The 21,985-nt window shown below is 49.8% G+C and overlaps 1 protein-coding gene across 12 annotated transcripts in view; it reads left to right on the plus strand.

The window, feature by feature from the left end:
* ST7 (suppression of tumorigenicity 7) overlaps window positions 1-21,985 on the plus strand; it is a 117,225-nt gene that overhangs the window by 59,859 nt on the left and 35,381 nt on the right. For 9 of the 12 annotated variants that reach the window (XM_076074254.1, XM_076074244.1, XM_076074246.1 and 6 more), the window contains 2 exons: window positions 111-173; window positions 20,309-20,463. In XM_076074254.1, coding sequence (XP_075930369.1) covers window positions 111-173; window positions 20,309-20,463 — 218 coding nt within the window. The remainder of the gene's footprint in view (window positions 1-110; window positions 174-20,308; window positions 20,464-21,985) is intronic. The other 3 variants (XM_076074248.1, XM_076074252.1, XM_076074253.1) reach the window with 1 other exon arrangement.

Consider the following 21,985-nt stretch of genomic DNA (forward strand, 5'->3'; position numbering starts at 1 on the left):
GCAGTAATTCATATTCTTAGTTTTTTCGGTAAAGTCACGTTGAAGAGAAACAACGTGACTTTACCGAAAAAAACTAAGAATATATCTTTGTCTTGTTCCACTTGCCATAGATCGGTGGGTGGAACAAAGGCAGCTGCCACTAAAACTGGACCAGAAAACACCAATTGGAGCAGGTAGGTTATTGATCGAGCATGTACACACTGGTAAGGTAAGGTCATGCATGTATGTGGGGCGCCACGGTTGCTAGATTTGAACAACTACGCCTCGTATGCAGGTGGTCGTGGGTTCGATCCAGACCCTGACGCCTGCTGTATATTTGGAGTTTGCGTGTCTCGCTCTCCTTGTGCTCGCGTGGATTTTTCTCCGGGTCCTCCGGTTTTTCCCTCCACATTTTAAAATCAACATGCCTTCAGAATATTTGGCTGCTCCACGTGATGATAAGCCACTACGTTGAGCTGTAATTTGTGGCCAGGTCGCTTCTGCAAAGGAGCTATATAGCTCATTGGGCCTTACCTGGTAAAATAAAACAATAATTTGCAGTTTAGTTTACTCTCAGGAACAAGACAGATAAGACTTCTCTTCCACGCTGGCCCGGACGTCGAGAAAAAGGTGGACGTACCCACACTTTGCCTCACCACACACGATCTGCTGATCGACCGACCGTGGTGTTACTCATTTATGCTGCCCGGTGGACAATGCCCCCTCCAATTGCTTGGATTGCCGCGTCCGGGCGATGAAGTTGGAACCGGCTTGCTCTCGACCGCGAGTGCCGGTGATGCTCTCCCGTTACTCCACTGTGGCAGCATCCTCTCTCAAGGAGAAAAATTGCGGGCTTCGGTTTCGCGTCATCTTCGGCAAGTGTCGGCAGAATGCACGCTGATTGTTGGTAAAGTGGCGCAGGGTCTGAAGCCTTTACCTTGGGCTAGAGTGGTAAAGCCTCTCCAGGAAAGCAAACGTTTGCGTCGTCTTTGCTTCGTCGAGTTAAGCGCTCTCCTGCCAGAAGTGGACGTGGCAATGATCGTAGCGAGATTGTTTGCTCTTGCTTAAGTACAATGATCGATCCACTGCTGGATGAATGCAGCATGCTGTCGGTTTTTGTTTAGATTACCCTCTTACAACTCGTGTGAGATTTTTGACCACATTCTAAAACACACTGAGCGCTTCGTAAACTTATCAGCACATTGTTGCTTCCTGTTCTGCTGCTGTTGCTGCTGAGAAAGCACACACTCGCAATTCCATATTGCAGTGAAACGCCTCTCATCCGTCTCTCCTCTAACCCACGGTTCATTCCCTTGGTCTGCGGATCACCGGGGACTTGCAGATCTTGTCCATGTCAAAGAAAACAGCTTAGCTACCTAGCTCGTTATCAGAGGCAATCTGGCCACACGTGATAGTGCATCATCACACGTGGCAATTTATAGAAGCAGCCAAATTATCTGAACGCGTGCTGCCAAATGTGGAGGAGGGGCAAAACCGCCGTCTTGTTTCCATCCGCATGGGGATCGAGCGTTGTTCCCTCGCGCGCTTTGGTTTTCTCCAGGTCCGTCCATTTTCTCCCACTTGTAAGATAAACGCTCATCATTAATTGTCTTGAAACGTCATCATATACAAAAACCAAACCCCAATGCTGCGTGACCCTACTGAGACAGTCCTGCGACCCGCCGTCACTTTCCTTGGATGACTAAGTAAATTATTGTTCATATTATAAACTAATGACTGCTCGAAGGACATGAGAGCGAGGGTCGCAAAGGCAAAAAGAGCAATGGCAGGATTCAATAGCTTCTGCAAGACTAAACGGAACATCTTAAGAAGGTGCGTGTTCAGTACAGCTTTGCCTGCGAGACTTGGCCGTTAAAAAAGACTGACGGAGATAATCAGAATCAGAATCAGAAAGGGGTTTTATTCGCCATGAAAGTTCACACCGACACGGAATTTACTTTGGCAGGATGATGCATACATTCAACATAAGGAATCTAAAATCTTAAATAAGTTTTAAACAAGTCTTACTATAATAATAAGGATTAAAAGTCTAACTAACACCAAGGGGCTGAAGTATATAAAATTGAATAAATATCGAATATAAAATAAGATATTGGCACTCTAAATGTATCGCTGGAGAAGGATGCTGCATCTAAGCTGGAGCCAAAGAGCGACCAACGTCGAAGTAATAAAATGGCAGCACGTAGCAGAAGACCCCCAATGATGATGATGATGCAGGCAGTGATGAGAAGATACCTGTCACTATTTGGACACACATGTTATTGGATTGACAGCAATGGGAAAATTAAAAGTCTGTCGTTCGGGAAAGATGTAAGGAACCGGAAAGCGAGCGAGACCTCGCAGAGAATGGCTTTGATCTCTTACGACGACATCGCAAGAGATCAGTGCCTGAAAGATGTTGCGCACTTGTTTGGGCATATTGGCGCAGGACGGAGAGGAAAGTGGAAACGAGAAATGTGCATGCATGCTCCATGCATGGATCGTGATGATGATGATGATGACATGAGAGATCCCCCCCCCCCCCCCATAGCCTTAACACTTATAACACATTCCTGCGGAGGGGGCTGTTAGGAAATTTTTAAGTAATTATGTACGGATATTTAAGTCAAACTTCTTAGGGTCGTGCGCAGAAGAAAGCAAAATGAAAAGTGAGCAGAATTATAAAACGACGCCAGAAAGTTGCAGTGTAAAAGAGGTCGCACCAGAAAGTGCAGTGTATCATCCCCTGCCTCCTGTGAATTAATCCCGGTTGGGCTTCCAGTCCATATAAGGGCACCACGGGGTGACCAGCCCCTCCCCACCCAGCCCCACCCAGCCCCTCCCTACCCTCCCCTCCCCTCTCCACCCAGCCCCACCCCTCCGACGTGGACAGACATACACAATTAATCCCCTGCCTCCTGTGAATTAATCCCGGTTGGGCTTCCAGTCCACTACGTTTCCTAGCAGTATTAGAAACACTCATTAATTGGCTTGGATCATCATAATAAAAAAACCCAGTGACTTTCCCGGATGAATAAGTAAATTAATATTACAGGGACTGCTCTACTTACAAACTTGTTAGGTTCCAGAGGTCTGTTCTTAAGTCGATTTGTGCGCGAGTCCAACTTTACCCCCGTCAATTCCAATCATGTTGTATGGCGTGTACACTAAACACAGGGAATGGCTTTAAAAGTTGTATCATCTCTTCTAGATGTAGATGCCACGGGTTCTTCATTGTTCTGCAGATGTAGATGCCACTGGGTCTTCACGATCTGCAGATGTAGATGCCACCACCGGGATCTATTGAGCGGCGGTTGAACTTACGACTCTCAGTTCGTAAGTCGATTGCGCGTAAGTCGAGGATTCCCCGCATGATACACGTGCTCCCACGTGTAGTGAGGCTGTGCTTCACAATGCGCCCACAAGGGGGCGGTGGTGGTCCATGGCAGCACCCGGGGCGGGGGGCGGGGCGGAGGTTGTTGGCAACGCGGCGCTTTCTTTGATATATACGCATCGGACTTTCGTAAGCCTGATTAGGTACTTTGTAAACGGATTAAGCATCCATAATATAGTTTTTTTTGGGGTTAGATCGCGTAAACGTTTACGTGACAACCCCTACTAGTTGGCTGTGTCCGGTGGTGGCGGGTTTTAACGACACATATTTACGCGATCTAACTGAAAATAAACTCTTATTATGTTCATAATAATTTATACATTTTATAAGTAAACGCGATCTAACCCAAAAACCTTTATTATGAATAATATTGGTCGCGAAAGCCTACATGTTAAACAAACTCTATTATGGATGATATTGGTCGCGAAAGCCTACGTGTTAAACGGATTAAGCATTCGTAAACGTTAATAATAAAGGTTTTTTTGGTTTATATTGCGTAAGTATAAATGTGTCGTAACTCTCCGACACAGCCGGTGAGGTTTGTCACGTAAACAAAACGCCCCAAATTAGTGTACTACTTCAGCCCACCGGTGTGTTGGAGAGTAAATCCACAACTTTTACAATTTGAGTAGTATGACGTTTGGCTGGTAATTACATCCAGCATCATCAGGCGATTTGCCCGACAATGCTGTCGGGTGGTTGGGAGGGTTACGACACATTTATACTTACGTGATCTGAATCAAAAACCTTAAATGTGAAAAATATTGGTCGCGAAAGCCGACTCCTTGTTTAATTCGTAAACGTGGTGTTGCTTTCCCGTTCTTCCGCCGTTGCTCGGAAGGCACAAAGGTTGTGTGCAGCTTCAACGTGGATATATTATACTCCAGTTTTGGGCTTACCTATTCATACACTCATACCAGTAACTCAGACGAGTGTCATGTAACGGTGAATCATAATTTGTTGAGTTGTCATTCCGTTAAGCGGGATCGTTTCCACCTATAAATGATATCAGTGGGCCGTTTTGGCTGGCCATCGAACAAAGACGGTCACCCCATCGCGCGCTTTCAAATGTACTTCTGCGGCCGTCTGGAATGCTCTTCCTTCCGATATTAAGAAGCCACTGGAGCGATGCACTTTTAAATCATCTATATTGAAAACGCATTTCTTTAGAACTGCTTTTTGTGTTTAGTTTTGGTGTGTTTCCCCCCACACTTCTGATTAGCAAGGTTGGCTACGAACATTGGGAAAGAAGTTCAACCTACGTACATAGACTACTCGTCCGGAGACCTATAAACTCACACGAGACCCATAGTTTTTTGTCACTCCCCCACACCTCCGATCAGCACGGTTGACTACGTACGACGCGAAAGAAGTCCTACGTAGATGCATTGTAAACGTGACAATCTTGTCAGTGTTGTGGGGGGTTCATGACTAGAATTTTTGGCATGAAACAACTACTATGTGTCCCGACCCAAAAAAACAAATACAATATTTATATCGACCGGAGGAATCCGACGAGCTATGAAGCTCCGTTTTTCGCAGATGTCCAGTTTTGGCGGGTCATGGATGGAGATGAGATTCCACTTAGTCCGAGTCAAACAATAACATCCTGGGTATTGAGGCGGATTCATGGGCACCGCCACACGGGAGTAATCGGTGGTTTTCATGACTCATGCGATTGCAAAACGCCGTTGCAACTTCATGCCAGTGGATGAGCATGGTGCGTTTTGTGAGGTTTGTTATTATTATTATCATTCCACTTTACCCAGCAATGCCTCGCTGAGTCTCTTGACTCTTATTCAGGAGGGTCCTGCCAAGTTTTCACAGTAGGGGGAAGATGATTGCTGTTTTTTTCCCTCCAATGAAGTTGCGGTAGTTTTTTTTTAAATGTAGGATTTTGAAAGTTGTGCCGACGCACAGCAGCCTCCTCTTGCGAATTATTTCCCGGGTTCTTCTTTAATGTCCACTGTAAAGTTGACGGCACGTAGTATTTTCAGGGTTAATCCACCCGCAGCATGAAACAGCGTGGCCTGCTGGATTCTCAACTGAACTTTTTTTTGTTTTACCAGGTAAGTCCCACTGAGCTGTATAGCTTTTTTTCAGAAGTGACCTGGCCACAAATGATAGCCCAACGAAGCGGCTTATCACGGGGACATTTACAGCAGCCCAATACTCTAAAACGCACGTTCATTCGAAATGTGGAGGGAAAAACCGGAGGACCCGGAGAAAAAATCCACGCGACCGCGAGGAGAGAGAGAGGCGCAAATTCAAAATATTACAGACGTCAGGGTTAGGATTGAACCCACGACCTCCTGCATACCAGGCGAGGTATATAACATCTCGTCCGCCGCACCGCCCAATTGGAGCCGCGGACACCTGCAACGAGCGATGGACGTCGCCGCCGCCGCCGCCGCCGCCACGTGACGAGGACGAGGCTCGGGCGTGGCGAATGTGACGGCAGTGGAAGCCCGCGGGTCATCCGAGGCCGTGGCGGGGTGATGGTAGAGGTGCGGTGCGTGGGACGCGGCGTCCCCAGCGCGGCGACGCTCTCTCCCGCTTCGGTCGGACCTTCAAATGCGCCGCGGTGAGGCGCCTTCACAAGGAAGGTGCTCGAGTATCACGAAGGAAGAAATCCCCCGCGTCGCCTGAACAGACTGCCGGGGGGCAAGTGCTGTTCGCGTGTCGCACCTAATTAAGGTGGCCACGGCACGGGAGAGGAGGTGGGTAGCCAGCGCCACGCCCGGCCACCTTTGTCTCCCGAGCGGCGATGTTTGCACACCGCACCAGGTGCTCATTTGAGGCCGAGTCGACCTAGGGTAGGGCCAGGACTGGTTCAGATGTTCGCCACCGTTGTTGGTAGTGAGCGGGAATCGAACTCGGGTCGCCGGGTTCATAGCGCAGCGCGCTAACCGCTTGAGGTGGGCACACAGAGACAAAGATCCCCCATATAGCCTTTGGTAGTAGGCTGCTGGGGCAAGTGCTGTGAGCGAGCACCGATGAAGGCCGGCACGGTACACGGGGTTGGTGGGCAGCACCACGCCCGGGGACCACCCTTGCCTCCTTAGCGGCGACGTTTTACACGCCGCACCAAGTACTAATTTGAGTCCGAGTCGACGTAGGGGAGGCCCAGGGCCGGTTCAGATATTCGTCGACCGGTGAATGGCCGCGAGCGGGAATCGAACTCAGGTCGCCGGGGGTCGTAGCGCGGTTCGCTGGGGTTGGAGGCTCACACACACAGCGCGACGTTGCCGCTCGCTTTGTCTCCACGAGAGTAAACGCCGAGCGCTCGTACGAAGCGAGAGGGGGGTGGCGGCTCTCCCGGTACCCTACACCGACAACCCCCACTCCGGCGATCCGCTGAGTCTTCGCCGCATCAAAGCAAAGTTTAGCGTGCGGGCCAAGTTGGGGGGGGAGTGGTGGGGGCGGGGGCATCAGTCATAAGAGCTCGAACATCCCTTTTGAGGAAGTTAAGTGATTGAGCTTTTGATTTATTTATTTTCAACAAGTACAACTCAAAAGTAGAAGTAACGGGGAGGAGAGCTGCCCGTCTCCCCGACCATGGCGAGCGTGGAGCATCGCCGACAGGGACGAGGCATGAGGTCACCCCAGGGCAATTCCTCCCCCCCCCCCCCTTATTTTTTGTGTGTGTGATGTTTGGATTTTCCAGTTGAGTACCAATACTTCCCGGCTTTGACATGCACCACGTAAGCCTCTGTGTAATATGCAATTACATCGATGCTATCGCTTCTCTCCTGTACACGCTTAAAGAATGTGCGTGCGTGTATGTGTGTTGTATGGGAGCGGTGGCTCAGCGGTTAGCGCGCTGCGCTACGAACCTGGCCATCCGAGTTCGTTCCTGCATCGCGGCCAACACCAGTGACGATTTTACGAACTGGTTCTGGGCCTCCCCTAGGTCGACTCAGCCTCAAATGAGTACCTGGTACGGTGTGTAGCCATCGCCACTCGGGAGAAAAAGGCGGCCGAGCGTGGTGCTGGCTTAACCGAACTTGCCCCAAAAGTTGATTAAGGCTATGGGGGGGGGGGAGGCGGAATCTTTGTCTTCATATATCCACTCCATTGCGCATTTGAAAGCTTGTGCCCTCCTCCACCACCCAACAACAAACCCATATCAATCCTTGATATCTCATTTTTCCATAATAACATTATCCATAATGATAAGAGGTTTTTTTTAGTTAGATCGCGTGAATCTATAAATGTGTCGTTAAACCCGCCACCACCCGACACAGCCAACTAGTAAGGGTTGTCTCGTAAACAGAACGTGGCCAATTCGTCACAAGTACAGCACTAGTGTATAGTGTAGTGTATAGTGTAGTGTATAGTAGTGTATAGTGTAGTATACTAGTACAGCACACCGGTTGTGTGTTGGAGAGCCAAGCCACAACATTTACAATCCGAGTACGACGTTTCGCCAGTAATTACAACTAGCTTCATCAGGCGACAGCCAGATTTGTGGAGAAGTCCTCCACCTGTTTCGTTCCTTATATAGAGGAGGCGTAGATGGGGTGACCACACTTTTCTTAAGTGAAAAATACCGCACTCATTCTTTCCTAAACTTAAAAATTGCATGCCCGAACCCCTGCCATGAAATTCCCACCAGCCTTTGTGTGCACTCAACAGTCTCAGGTGATCCACTTTTTGTTGTTGTTAATACTTCATTATAGCCCATCGTTTTTGGCCCATATTTTGACACCCGTCTCTCCAAAACAAAATCTCCTCCTCGTCTACTCTTCAAACGGTGCCTTTTGTGATGTGCATCAAATACCACGCTGCTACGACCCCGGTAACCGTGAAGCCAAAAGGTTCAATCGCGCTCAAAACCGTTGAGAAATGCCCCAAATGAAAACGCCCGCACAACACAGCGGCACGCGACTAAATCACTTCGGTCAATCGGAAAGCCCCCCCACGTTTTTTTGAGCTTGAAATGCAGAGGGGCGTCTCGGAGGGCCTGAGGCCGATCCTCCTGCCCATCTTATTTTACCGGGTGAGGCCCTGACTGAGCCTGCGTCGCTCTTCTTCAGAAGCGAACCTGGCTGTCACAAATGAGAGCTCGACGCGAGGGTGGCTTATCATCGCGTGGAAACGTACAGCTGCCGTATACTCGAAATGCATTTTGATTGTCAATGTGGGAGGAAGAACCGGAGGACCCCGGAGAAAAATCCACGCCACCACGGGGAGAGAGACACGCAAACTCCAAATATACAGCAGGCGTCAGGCTCGGGATCGAGCGACCTCCTGTGTACCAGGCGAGGGAGTGAACATCTGGCCACCGTGGCGGGATGTATGTTGCACACCTGTTATTTCATCACTGGGATCCAGATCCACCTTCATGGTGACTGCTCTAGGTACCCGTTCTCGGACATGTGTTTTACATTCGTAATCTACAACTCATTACTAGTTGTAGATTAGTAATCTACAACTCATTGCTAATCATAATCCTTGACTGATTACCAATCTATTATATAATTACAATACCCCCCCCTTCGCCTCAAATCACTGCACCTGAATGAGTTAAATGATGACGTCACCCTGCTGCTGCTCTATTTACGACCGGGAGCAAGTGAGGGCTTCACCATTCTGGCGAATTGCCCGATGATGCTGGATGTAATTACCAGCAAAACGTCGTACTCAAACTGAAAATGTTGTGGATTCACTCTTCAACACACCGGTGGGCTAAAGTAGTGAACTATTTGGCTTTTGTCAACGTGATTGGCTGTGTTGGGTGGTGGAGGGTTACGACACATTTATGAATAACGCGATCTAAACCAAAAACGTTTACTCTGAATAATATTGGTCGCGAAAGTCTACGTGTTAAACTGACAGGTGATTTTTGGAGAGCAAATCCTCAACATTCCACAACACAAATCCACAACACGCCGATGTGCTGTACTAGTAACGAATTGCCATATTCTGTTTACGTGACAAACCTTACCAATTGGCTGTGTCGGGTGGTGGCGGGTTGAACGACGCATTTATATTTACACGCTCTAACTCAACAAAACCTATATTATGGATGACATTGGTCGCGAAAGCATACGTGTTAAACTTAAAGAAGGCTGCCGAGCGGAGAGGTGAGCGACGCAAGCCGTGCGGTGGTGCCCATCGTGGCTGCCTGGCAGCTGTGAGCAGCATTGGCCTCCTCTGACCGGAATTCCCCCTGACAGTTGCCATACATACCTGTGCAAACACGCACGTTACCAGGGTCGTTATTTAGCGCACCGTGGCACGCACGGAGAGCTTGCCGCCGCAGAGCGCTGCGCGAGCCTTGTTGAGGGGCGGCTTCTGCGCGTGCACAGCCAGGTGTTGCAAATCCCACGGGCGTATGCGTTCCTGGCTTTCTGGTGTGTTTTGTAAATGATCGCCGTAAACGCGCCGCGTTGTTGGGGAGGAGGTTTCTGCTGCAGAGGCGCCCCATTCCCCCCACGCGGGCTTAAATGTAGCAATTACTGACGCGCGCACGCATTCGTGAGACGTTTGCCGGTGTCTGCGTGCGTGCGCTCGCCCGCTCATCCAACAGAAACGACCAATTATTGACGGCCAAAAAATAAAAATGCCCAACGCGTTCGTCAACAATGCTGTTTGGCCTTCAAAGGAAAAGGTAAACGCTACGAAGGAGGGACCCGTTGCCTCACAAGCGTCACCGATTATATCATTCTCCTTTTGAAGGCCACAGCGTTATTGACGACCGTGCAGAGATCGTATTTAAATTTTATTTTTTTCTTAGCCGTGCTTTGCGCACCACTGCCGAGGCAGCAGCGTCGCCAAGAAACCGCCCCTCATGAATTGGACGTTCCGCAGCTCGGAGAACTTGCTGACATACATGTCACTTGCCATGGCGTTCAAGTCACTGCTATTGTGTCGCAAATATTTCCCTCGCGACGTTCAGTTGGTGGCTCTCACGGTATTTTCAATTAAAGAATGGTACGAATAATATAATAATGATGCTTACTAATAGCAGTAATCTGGTTGGGGCACTCGAACAGTGTCCCGGATAGTTTGAGATTTTAAGTTTATACATTACTTTAAGTTTAATAATGAATCATTATTATTTATAGTCTGTATATGTTGATTTTAAGCTTCGTGACTGCAGGAATCCATGCTCTTTGGTTCTTTCGGTAAAGTCACGTCATCAGGACGCTTGTGTTGTGCCCGAAACGTCGTGATTCATTTTATTTGATACCTACGTGACTTAACGGAAAGAACCAAAGAGTGAAGAGTATGTCTGTATATGTTGTTCGTCTCTTTAGTTGTGATTCTTAAATACGTAATTTGTTAGTGTTCATGTTCGATTACTAATCACTTAGTCTGTGCTCTCCAATTTCCTGCGTGAAAAGTGAGCTAGCTTTTGCCCAATCCTGGCCAGCTGTTTCAAAAACTTGTTGAATTAATGCCCAAAATCTGTGTATAATCAGAAGCCAACTTATACAATACCCGAGGCATTTGTGTTGGGTCACCTCGGTGGCATTTCCTCGACGTTGCACGATGCGGTACGATGCGTAGGAGGCTCCGTAACGGACTACTGGCTTACCCTGCGCACTTATCCTTTACAAATCACTTGTCAGCGTAGGCGAGTGTACCAAAGTATTGTCAACATCGCTTTTATAATTGCCATAATGCTGTTGGATGTGTAAAAACAATTCACATCTTCACAGGGGGAGGGGCGGGCAGGCGGGCGTGTGGGTGGACGAGGGGGTGCGGTTGCAGGGCGTGGGTTGGGAATGACAAATTGAAAATACCGCTGTTACGTGCGGACGTACGTATGTTGAACTTCTTCTGCACCGTACGTAGCCAGCGAACGAATTGGAGGTGCGGGGGAAGGACATCAAACTAAACATAAAAAGCAGTTTTAAGCAATGAGTTTTCAATCTAGCTTATTTAATAGTGCACAGTTCAAGTGGCTTCCTATTATCGGAAGGAAGAGCATTCCAGACGGCCACAGAAGTGCATCTCAAAGCGCGCGACACAGTGACCGTCTTTGTTCGACCAGCCAAAAGCCGCTGCGAGCATGACCGGAGTTCGCTATTTTTTATGCTCCTGGACGAGACCGGAAAGTTATTGTGGTTCATTTGTGGCGAGCGCTTTGTGTGTAATGAGTGCCATCTCGCAAACGTATTCATTCGGCAAACCGTGAGCCAGTGCACACCTGGATCGGAGTGACATTTGCCCCGTATTAGCGCGAGCTTTCACTCGTCTGAGCGTGACACCTCGATCGGCCTTTGGGGCTCGCGTTAAGTAGCGCTGTCTGTCGGAGCCCTGCCTCTTAAGCCGGTGGCGTTGTCACCGTCTCTCATTCCTCCAAATGACTCGTGACCACCGCACCACTCGCAAATAAGCACAGTGGTGGCTAATTTAACTCGTATTTTTTTTATACGTGTCCGTCTATATAAAGAGCGGAAGTGGAGCCGTTTTGCGCGCTGCGATTCAAATCCAGCAATCTGGGTTCGATTTCCGCTCATGGCCAATGCCAATTACGATTATCTAAACCGATCGTGGGCCTCCCCTAGGTCGACTGAACCTCACTTGTGCAGTGTGCAAACATCGTCACTGGGGAGACAGGCAGCCTGGCGTGGTGCTGGCCACCCATTTACTCATGTGCCGTGCCGGCCTTCATAGGTGCTCGCGAACAGCATTTGCCCCTACAGTCTGTTAAGGCTATACAGGGGGTCTTTGTCTTTTTTATATAGTAGATAATTGATTATAATTTCAGTGGCTTTGGGGGAGGGAAGGGGACGCTGGATTTTAAAAAAAGCCGCATAATCACGACATTATTATAAATAGCTTATTTTTTTACACATCTTGTAAGACATGTTTTTAGGTGTTGTGTTTACCAAGTGAATTTGGTATAAATAAACATACAAATAGACAACAATAATCATCCTATTATAAAAAGTTACGGTATTTACTGTACCGTACTTACCACTCCAATCCTGAAGACTCTGCAAGGGGCGATGTCCGTAGCACTTCTACTACGCTCTTGTTTCAACGACATGAGTTTGACGATCGCCGTACTGATGCAGCCTTTAGACTGGTGCTCCGGCGAATGCCAAATTACACAAGGCAACTTTCCCTGGATAGCAGTGTATTTTTTGTTTTTATTACCGTCGTTATTAGTCATGAAAATGTATAAATACGTGCAGTATTTTCATTGTTTGTTGTATGTAGTGTATAATGTACTGATTATAATATTTGACACCCACACGGATCCGATCGCCAGACTGGTTACAGCCTATTCATATTCTTGGTTCTTTCGGTAAAGTCACGTTGAAGGGAAACAATAAAATAATAATATATATTAACAATATGAATCACTGCAGTCACGAAAGCTTTCAATCAAAATGGTTACAGCCTTTGAAGTGATTTTGCCGGTTATGCCGGATAGGCCCAGACCTGCTGGATAATGTCGGAAGCCGGATATATCGCGCGCCGGATAATCGATTGCTCGACCGTAAGTTCGAATTTCTTTGCAACCCCGTGAACGTATCGGAACGTCGTGGCGCCGCGGCCACGGCACGGTTGCGTGTGCGCGCGGGCTACGTGACCCGCCTCCTCATAGCCGCGTTCACTTAAAAAAAAAAACGGCCTTCCCTCGTCCTTCAAGTACAGAGAGCGACGTTGGCAGCCCTCGGCGCGATGCTTCGCCTCGTCCACTGTGTGCGCAGCGTGCGACGCGGACGTGCCGCGGATATGAAACGCGGAGCGGCGTCGTGGTCTCGAAGGGGGAGAACGTGCAACGGGCGACGTTGTGGGCAATGGCCGGCCGGCCGGCCGGCCCTTCTCCGTCGCACGTCACTGGAGAGGCTAGAGAAGGAGTGGACTTCATTCGGAGGCTGCGCTTGTTTACGCCAAGTTTAAGTGGGTTCTGAATTGTTGCTCGTTCTAGAATGGGTTCCCATAATATAGGGGTTTTTTTTGGGGGGGGTTAGATCGCATAAAATAGATCGTGTAAATTTACACGTTCTAACCCAATAAACCTATATGGATGGCATTGGTCGCGAAAGCCTATGTGTTAAACGGAATGGGTTCCGTTGGATTAAATGAAAAATGTATCTACAAGCGTTTTTATTCTCTCATGGTGTATCGCTTCTTCCTGAATGCCACAGAAGGGCCATTGCCCCAAATGTCTTACTGTTTATGTATATTTTATTTTTAAGGTCAAAGCGTTATTGATGTATACAGCACAAGAGTTGTGGGTATCACGGCACAAGTCACGGAGAGGAGTTTGTGTAATTGTTGGATTTTTAATTGGGTTAGGTCGTGTAAAAAAGAAACGTGCGTCGTTAAGCCTCCTCCAACCCGACACGGTTGATTAATAAGCGCCTCGCGTGAATCCAGCGTGGCCAGATTTGTTAGTGCTTCAGCAGCACCCTGCGTTTTTACATGGGTCGGTACGATCTCGAGATCTGAAGCTCCTGTTGTTAACAACCGGAGGATTCTGGATGTAACCTACAGCGAAACATCATTACCCATTTTAAGCGTTTGTGAGATCGCTGTCCAACACCAACAACACCGAGTGCTGCTGAAGCGGACGTACTATTGGCCACGTTTGATTCACGTGTGACACTTTTATTTCGGTGGCCGTGTCGGGTCGGAGGAGGGTATTCCGACACTTTTTTGTTTAGACGACCTAACCAAATGACCAAAAAAAAAATCCCCCATTACGAATCGTAATATTGTTTCGCGAAAGCCTGATATATATATTTTTTTTAAAAATGGTGCGATTTTGTTTTTTCACGTCGTATTACCGGACTTCAACTGGCGAGCTCCACTGAGCTGAGCAGCTCTCTTTACAAGCCGCGTGCTGTCACGAGGCTGCGGGGGTAATTGTTGTGGGACCGCGATCGTTGATGCCCTTTCAGTTGACGGAGTCACGTAAGCAGCGGCGGAGTCGATGTCGGGAAAGCAAACATTCACCTTCTCCCCATGGGAACATTGAAACAGGGGATGGCTTTATTCATAGGGCATTCGACATGCGGTTGCCATTACCGCTGGCACGGTTGCGCGTAGTCCACATGCACATTCTATCCCCGCCAAAACGTTTAAGGTTAATACAAGTTGTCGTCAGAATTGTTATTTATTTTTTACCTTAATTTGACAGAATGGCTTTTGCATGCACAAATTCATCCCGCTGCTCATTCAACTTCATTGTCCACGTTGCGACGATGATTGTTAAACACAAGATAATAGATTTTTACAAAAGACAATAACTAAGTTGGCGCATTCCTTGTCTTTTTTAAGCTCGTTTGGCATGTTAACCATTGCTCTGGTTTTCCTACTTCCATTGGCTGGATCCACGCAATCGTACAGAGACGATGTGGTGCTTGATACTTGGCGATAAGTTGGCTTCGCCTATAATTTATTTTAAATTGCTGAACATATTCCACCGTTTTGTGCGTTTAAAGTTGGCCGTGCGCCGGTTGAACGAGAAGCGTCGAATCGTCGACCCCATCTTTCCCGATGACGTTTCCTCCAACCGCAATGCTCTGTAATGAATTGCTCAGCGGCTCGTACGTGTGACGGAGCGACCAAGGGCGGCACGTATCCTTCGCACGTTTAACCGGCAACACCTCGAGTGTTCGGGCGGAGGCTCCGATGCATGGTTGCCGCGGAGTTACGAAGAGGGCGCATCTCCATTGCAACAGTGTTATAGTGACGTATAGTTCTGTCGGTAACGCATCTTTATTGGAACCATGTTATAGTGACCTATAGTTCTGTCGGTAATGCATCTCCATTGCAACCGTGTTATAGTGACCTATAGTTCTGTCGGTAACGCATCTTTATTGGAACCATGTTATAGTGACCTCCTATAGCGCTGTTTCCTATAGCGCTGTCGGTAATGCATCTCCATTGGAACCATGTTATAGTGACCTATAGCACCGTTTCCTATAGCGCCTTCGGTAATGCATCTCCATTGGAACCATGTTATAGTGACCTATAGCGCTGTTTCCTATAGCATTGTCAGTAACGCATCTCCATTGGAACCATGTTATAGTGACCTATAGCACCGTTTCCTATAGCGCCTTCGGTAATGCATCTCCATTGGAACCATGTTATAGTGACCTATAGCGCTGTTTCCTATAGCGTTGTCAGTAACGCATCTCCATTGGAACCATGTGATAGTGACCTATAGCACCGTTTCCTATAGCGCCTTCGGTAATGCATCTCCATTGGAACCATATTGTAGTGACCTATAGCGCTGTTTCCTATAGCGTTGTCAGTAACGCATCTCCATTGGAACCATATTTTAGTGACCTATAGCGCTGTTTCGTGTAGCGCTCCGTTTACCAAGAGCCCTTCCTGAGCGCTGTAAGAGGGTACGCCTGTAGGTGTAGCTAAACTATTTGGTGATGCTGTTGCTGCTGCTGTGTTGGCATCGGTGCTCAAGCACAAATAGCAACAACTCAACACACTCGTCAATAACAGCGGTGTGTGGCCTTGAAAGGAAAAGGCAGTGCTATTGTAGAATGTGTTCAATAAAATCGCTCCAACATTTTTTAGAAATGGTTCCAGTTTTACTCCCGACTGTTGAACGGTTTTAATCAGCCCCACACTACATGTGACGCGGCCTTCAAGTGATCATCTCCGGCATTTCGAGAAGAAGCGTGCCGCGGTTATTCATTTCGCGCGGGCGGCCGGGCGAGCTGCAGTGCGTGGGTTGGCAATGACAATTGGAAATGGCTGCAATCACTTACGTACGCACGTTGAACTTATTTCGCACCGTACGTAGCCAACCAAACGTTGCTAATCGGAGGTGAGGCGGGAGGGAAGGACCACAAACTAAACACAAAAAGCAGTTAAAAAGAGTGAAGATGAGAAAAGGAGGGAGGTCGGGGGTGGGGGGGTGGTGGCGGTTGGGGTAGGGCGGGACGAAGAGCAAGTGGCGTGGTGAGGTGCGTGGCGTGCTGGTGGGGGTGAGTGGGGTGGTGGTGGGGTGCTTGGCGTGGTGGTGGGGTGCGTGGTGGTGGGGTGCTTGGCGTGGTGGTGGGGTGCTCGGCGTGGTGGTGGGGTGCTTGGCGTGGTAATGGGTTGAGTGGGGGTGGTGGGGGGGGTAATTGTGGATGGTGGTGGGGTGCGTGGCGTGGTGGTGGTGGGGTGCTTGGCGTGGTAAGGGGTTGAGTGGGGGGGTGATAGTGGATGGTGGTGGGGTGCTTGGCGTGGTGGTGGTGGGGTGCTTGGCGTGGTAAGGGGGTGAGTGGGCGTGGTAGGGGGGGTAATTGTGGATGGTGGTGGGGTGCGTGGCGTGGTGGTGGTGGGGTGCGTGCTGTCCGTCTCTCCACGGTGGAGAGAGCCGGTCGTTGCTCTGGCTCAGTGGCTGCGGCGCGCACCAGGTCGTCGAGGCCTCTCGCCGTGGCGGTGGCAGTGAGCTGTGGCAGCCGGCCCCTGGAGCCGTGGCCTGACCACACCGGTACCTCTTTGTTGACTGATTTGGGGGGGGGGGGGGTGCCGGTAAGGATTGGCGTTGGGTTGGGAGTCGGTGAGCGTTTCATAAATGTAGCGCACGCCTATTCTCACGGGAATGTCTCTGTTGTGAAGTCGCCCGGAACAGGAATGAACATTATTCGCCGTTTGTGCCACGTCACGGCGCGGTACCGCGCACGTTGGATCCATTTGGCGTGCCGTGCGCACATTTCCGACGGGGGGGGGGGGGGGCGGGGGGGGGAGTTTTTTGACGACGTTTTTGCGGCCTCCCTCGCGGGATGGGACAGAGACACTTTTGAGTGCTTGTTGCTCTGGAGGCAGATGAGTGTGTGTTATGATTTTCTTGCTCATGGGGCATGCTGGAGATGACAGGTGGGGTATACTGTTTGCTGACAGACAGCACATGCTTTGCGGCGTTCAGGATGTTCCCGGGTGATGCCGCAGAGATGAGAACCTCGCCGACGCCATGTAGAGACATCGCCTCCGCTGGCTACCTTATTTTGTGTCCACGTTGGGAAAACATTGAGTAAGTTTTGTCACATTCGGAAGTGGCTTTATATATACACAATGAGAAACAGAATGTACGCTCGGATCGTCTCTGCATTTTTCTTTCGTTTGAGCCAATGTAAACCATTATTGAACCGGCAACACTTCATTACCCACGTGAACATTAACCGGTAAATCGTTTAAATTTTACCGGTTAAGGCTCACGCGGCTCGATAGCTATTTTTCAGAAGTGACCTGGCCACAAATGATAGCTCGACGTAGTGGCTTATCGCGTGAAAATCTTCTTTCGTACGGCTGATGTAGATGCAGAGCAACGACTACAATGTCACACTTAGGTGGTCAAGCCAGATAACTTCGTCAAGAGCAGCAGAGTCAAACTTAATTTGACGCTTTCGTGACTGCAGGAATTACTCTTTGTTTTTTTCGGTAAAGTCACGTAGAAATAAGAAATAATAAAATTACATAATAGCGTACGACGTTTCGATTGCAACACAAGCAATCATCATCAGGTACAGAAGAGCTAAATTTAAGAGAGAGGAAACACATAACCGCAGATATATAGACGGAGGAGCACACTAAATTGAACAGGGTTTAGCAAAATTTGGAAACCATATAAAGCAACACAGACGGTCGGTCAAAACACAATTAATGCATGGTCTGGTTGATTACGCTATTTCAAAGATTGTTAAATTGCAAGTTAAGTATGAAATTTAAGAGAGTGATAGAATACAGACCGCATACACATATATAGAAGACATCCAAGCAGAACGAGTTAGCACAGAGACACATGAGGAGAGACACGCACACAGTGAAGCAGCATCTCTGTGTCAAGGCCTTAAATAGAGACGGCGGGGCTTGGACTAAGAGACAATCCCCGTATAGTCTGTATATACTTTTGGGACAAGTGCTGTTATCGGGCACCGATGAAAGCCAGCACGGCCCACGAGTGGGAATATATACGAATCGTCTTCTCTGAGCGTTCTTACTCGGCGATGGGTGTTGAAAACAGATCTGGCAGTGCTACCCAGGGCCCCGTCCATTGCGTTGTTCCACCCAGAGCACCGTCCATCGCAACACTGGCAGGCGTAGCCGGAGCAAGGTCACCCGTGCTGCCAACCCTCAGTTCACCTTTGGCCACCCGTTGCCCAGGGCCCTATTATCCAATAGGCCACAGTAGGCACTGTGCCAGGGCCTAGTAAAAAAAAAGTGTTGACCTTGTTTTTTGTATGATATATAAATGTATTTTTATATATATAGCAAGGATAGGCACAATGTATTTCCAAAACGCTTTTTTTTTGTTCATAAGGTGCAAGAAATTAACAACCGGAGATGAACTTTTCGAGATTTGTTTTAACTGCAAAATTAGCAGCAACATCTTCAAACGGTTGCGTGAAGATGGACGACATCTGTCCAGCGGCTGGGCGAAGTTCCGCGTGGGACAAGCGGAGTGACAGCGACGGCGGTAGTGACATGGGGGCGGCAGTCCCAATTGTAGAAAGTTGCCACCTGAAGGCCTCACGAAACAGAAGTGCCTAGGGCCTGCAAGAACCTTAATCCGGGCCCTGTCATTGCCCCGGGTTCTCCGGCGGCTCTGCCAAGTTCCGCGTCGTTGTCCCTGCTGTCAAAAAAACAAAGCGGCGCAAATGTGGCATTTCGGGAAGTTTCCAAAAAAAAAAAGAATTTGTGGGGGGGAGGGGGGAAAAATTTGAATCATGTTTATTCTGTAACACGGAGAAAAAAAATAATAATCCGTGGCACGTTTTAACACGGTTCAAATGTGTTTGTACTTTACGCATTGTTGTGCGTGTTGTGCGCGGTTGGTTTTTGGATCTGACCTTGCTCAGGGTAGTTTTGACTTTTGCGATGCCCTGGCTCCCAGAACAAATGTGCGCCTCGCTTGGCTGCCGATGAGGAATGGATGTAGATAGGCTTGCGCCCTCTTCCCACCTCTTCATTATACCAGAAACGCTGAGGCTTACTTGCACCTGCACCTCACTGGCGCCCGTTGCTCCCACGCGTTTGCGCCACCTCCTTCGACCCGCGTGCGTCGTGTCACCGTTTATAAGACAACAAAAAGCGGCGCTTGCTTGCACCTGCGCCTAACGTTTGCTGGCGCCTCTCGCGATGCCTTTGCGCCGTCTGTATCCGATTCGCTTTCGTCTTGTTTTGCGGCCATTAAATACCTCATTAGTTCGTTGTTACGCAGCCCAGTGTCGCAGGGAATGCTTACAGGGCCCTCAAGGAAGATTGCACAAATGGGATCAACTTAAACCGTTGTTGCTGCCGCAAGCCCTGCGGCCTTCACCTCGTCATCCGTCTCGCGGGTTTCTGGAGGTCCTCGGAGAAGCCGAACGGAGTTGACAATGTCGATCGGTATAAAAGCGAATACATTCGAACAAGTGTCACCGTTTGGAACTCCATCTCCCCGTTTTCTAAATCGGAAACATTTTTCTCCGGACGCCGGAGAAGAGTTTGGAGAAACCGGGAGATGTTGGTCGGGCAAGAGGGAGTAAGGGAGGTTTTTTTTTTGTAACTTGGAGAAAAGTTTCTCGAGCAGGGCAGAGTTGACGTCCGTTCATTAGGGCAGAGGGGCAGAGGGGAAAGGAAGTCTCAATCCTGGACTTGAAAATAATTGAAGAAGCTGGGACTGTGAATCGCCAGAGACGAGGAGTTCCAAACTTTTGGAGGCAGAGGTTGACCGAAGGTTGCCCTGGTTGCTGGGACAGAGGGCATGGAAGGGGACGACTCTAAACACGTGATGTTGATTCTAAATGTGAAATCAAAATTCCACGCGAGCACGAGGAGAGAGACACGCAAACTCCAAATATACAGCAGGCGTCAGGGTCGGGATCGAACCCACGACCTCCTGCATACCAGGCGAGGTAGTCGACATCTCGCCACCGTAATGATGGGCTGAAAAATGTGTACCAGCGATGCGTGGTTGGAGGTCTTCGTGCTGGAGTCGATGGCGTGTGGTTGTGCTGTGATCGCCAGGTGCGCCTCCGCCTACATCCTGTTGGCGGAGGAAGAAGCCACGACCATCGTCGAGGCGGAGCGGCTCTTCAAGCTGGCGCTCAAGGCCGGAGAATCGTGCTACAGGCGCAGCCAGCAACTCCAGCACCACAGCACGCAGCACGAAGCGCAGCACAGTGAGCGCACGCCGCACACAGCGCACCGCACAGAGCACGTGGCACAGAGCACGTGGCACACAGAGCACGTGGCACAGAGCACGTGGCACACAGAGCACGTGGCACACAGAGCACGTGGCACAGAGCACGTGGCACAGAGAGCACGTGGCACACAGAGCACGTGGCACACAGAGCACGTGGCACACAGAGCACGTGGCACACAGAGCACATGGCACAGAGAGTGTGGCACAGAGCACGTGGCACAGAGCACGTGGCACAGAGCACGTGGCACACAGAGCACGTGGCACACAGAGCACGTGGCACAGAGCACGTGGCACAGAGCACGTGGCACAGAGCGCACCGCTCAGAGGGCGTGGTATAGGGTGAACCCCACAGAGGGCGTGGTATAGGGTGAACCCCACAGAGGGCGTGGTATAGGGTGAACCCCACAGAGGGCGTGGTATAGGGTGAACCCCACAGAGGGCGTGGTATAGGGTGAACCCCACAGAGGGCGTGGTATAGGGTGAACCCCACAGAGGGCGTGGTATAGGGTGAACCCCACAGAGGGCGTGGTATAGGGTGAACCCCACAGAGGGCGTGGTATAGGGTGAACCCCACAGAGGGCGTGGTATAGGGTGAACCCCACAGAGGGCGTGGTATAGGGTGAACCCCACAGAGGGTGTCGTATAGGGTGAACCCCACAGAGGGCGTGGTATAGGGTGAACCCCACAGAGGGCGTGGTATAGGGTGAACCCCACAGAGGGCGTGGTATAGGGTGAACCCCACAGAGGGCGTGGTATAGGGTGAACCCCACAGAGAGCGTGGTATAGGGTGAACCCCACAGAGGACGTGGTATAGGGTGAACCCCACAAAGGACGTGGTATAGGGTGAACCCCACAGAGGGCGTGGTATAGGGTGAACCCCACAGAGGGCGTGGTATAGGGTGAACCCCACAGAGGGCGTGGTATAGGGTGAACCCCACAGAGGGCGTGGTATAGGGTGAACCCCACAGAGGACGTGGTATAGGGTGAACCCCACAGAGGGCGTGGTATAGGGTGAACCCCACAGAGAGCGTGGTATAGGGTGAACCCCACAAAGGGCGTGGTATAGGGTGAACCCCACAGAGAGCGTGGTATAGGGTGAACCCCACAGAGGACGTGGTATAGGGTGAACCCCACAAAGGACGTGGTATAGGGTGAACCTCACAGAGGGCGTGGTATAGGGTGAACCCCACAGAGGGCGTGGTATAGGGTGAACCCCACAGAGGGCGTGGTATAGGGTGAACCCCACAGAGGGCGTGGTATAGGGTGAACCCCACAGAAGACGTGATATAGGGTGAACCCCACAGAGGACGTGCTATAGGGTGAACCCCACAGAGAGCGTGGTATAGGGTGAACCCCACAAAGGGCGTGGTATAGGGTGAACCCCACAGAGAGCGTGGTATAGGGTGAACCCCACAGAGGACGTGGTATAGGGTGAACCCCACAAAGGACGTGGTATAGGGTGAACCCCACAGAGGGCGTGGTATAGGGTGAACCCCACA

This window comes from Petromyzon marinus, chromosome 46 (genome assembly GCF_048934315.1).
Source record: "Petromyzon marinus isolate PM22_M1 ecotype Great Lakes invasive population chromosome 46, UKy_Petmar_22M1.pri1.0, whole genome shotgun sequence".
Lineage (NCBI taxonomy): Eukaryota > Metazoa > Chordata > Hyperoartia > Petromyzontiformes > Petromyzontidae > Petromyzon > Petromyzon marinus.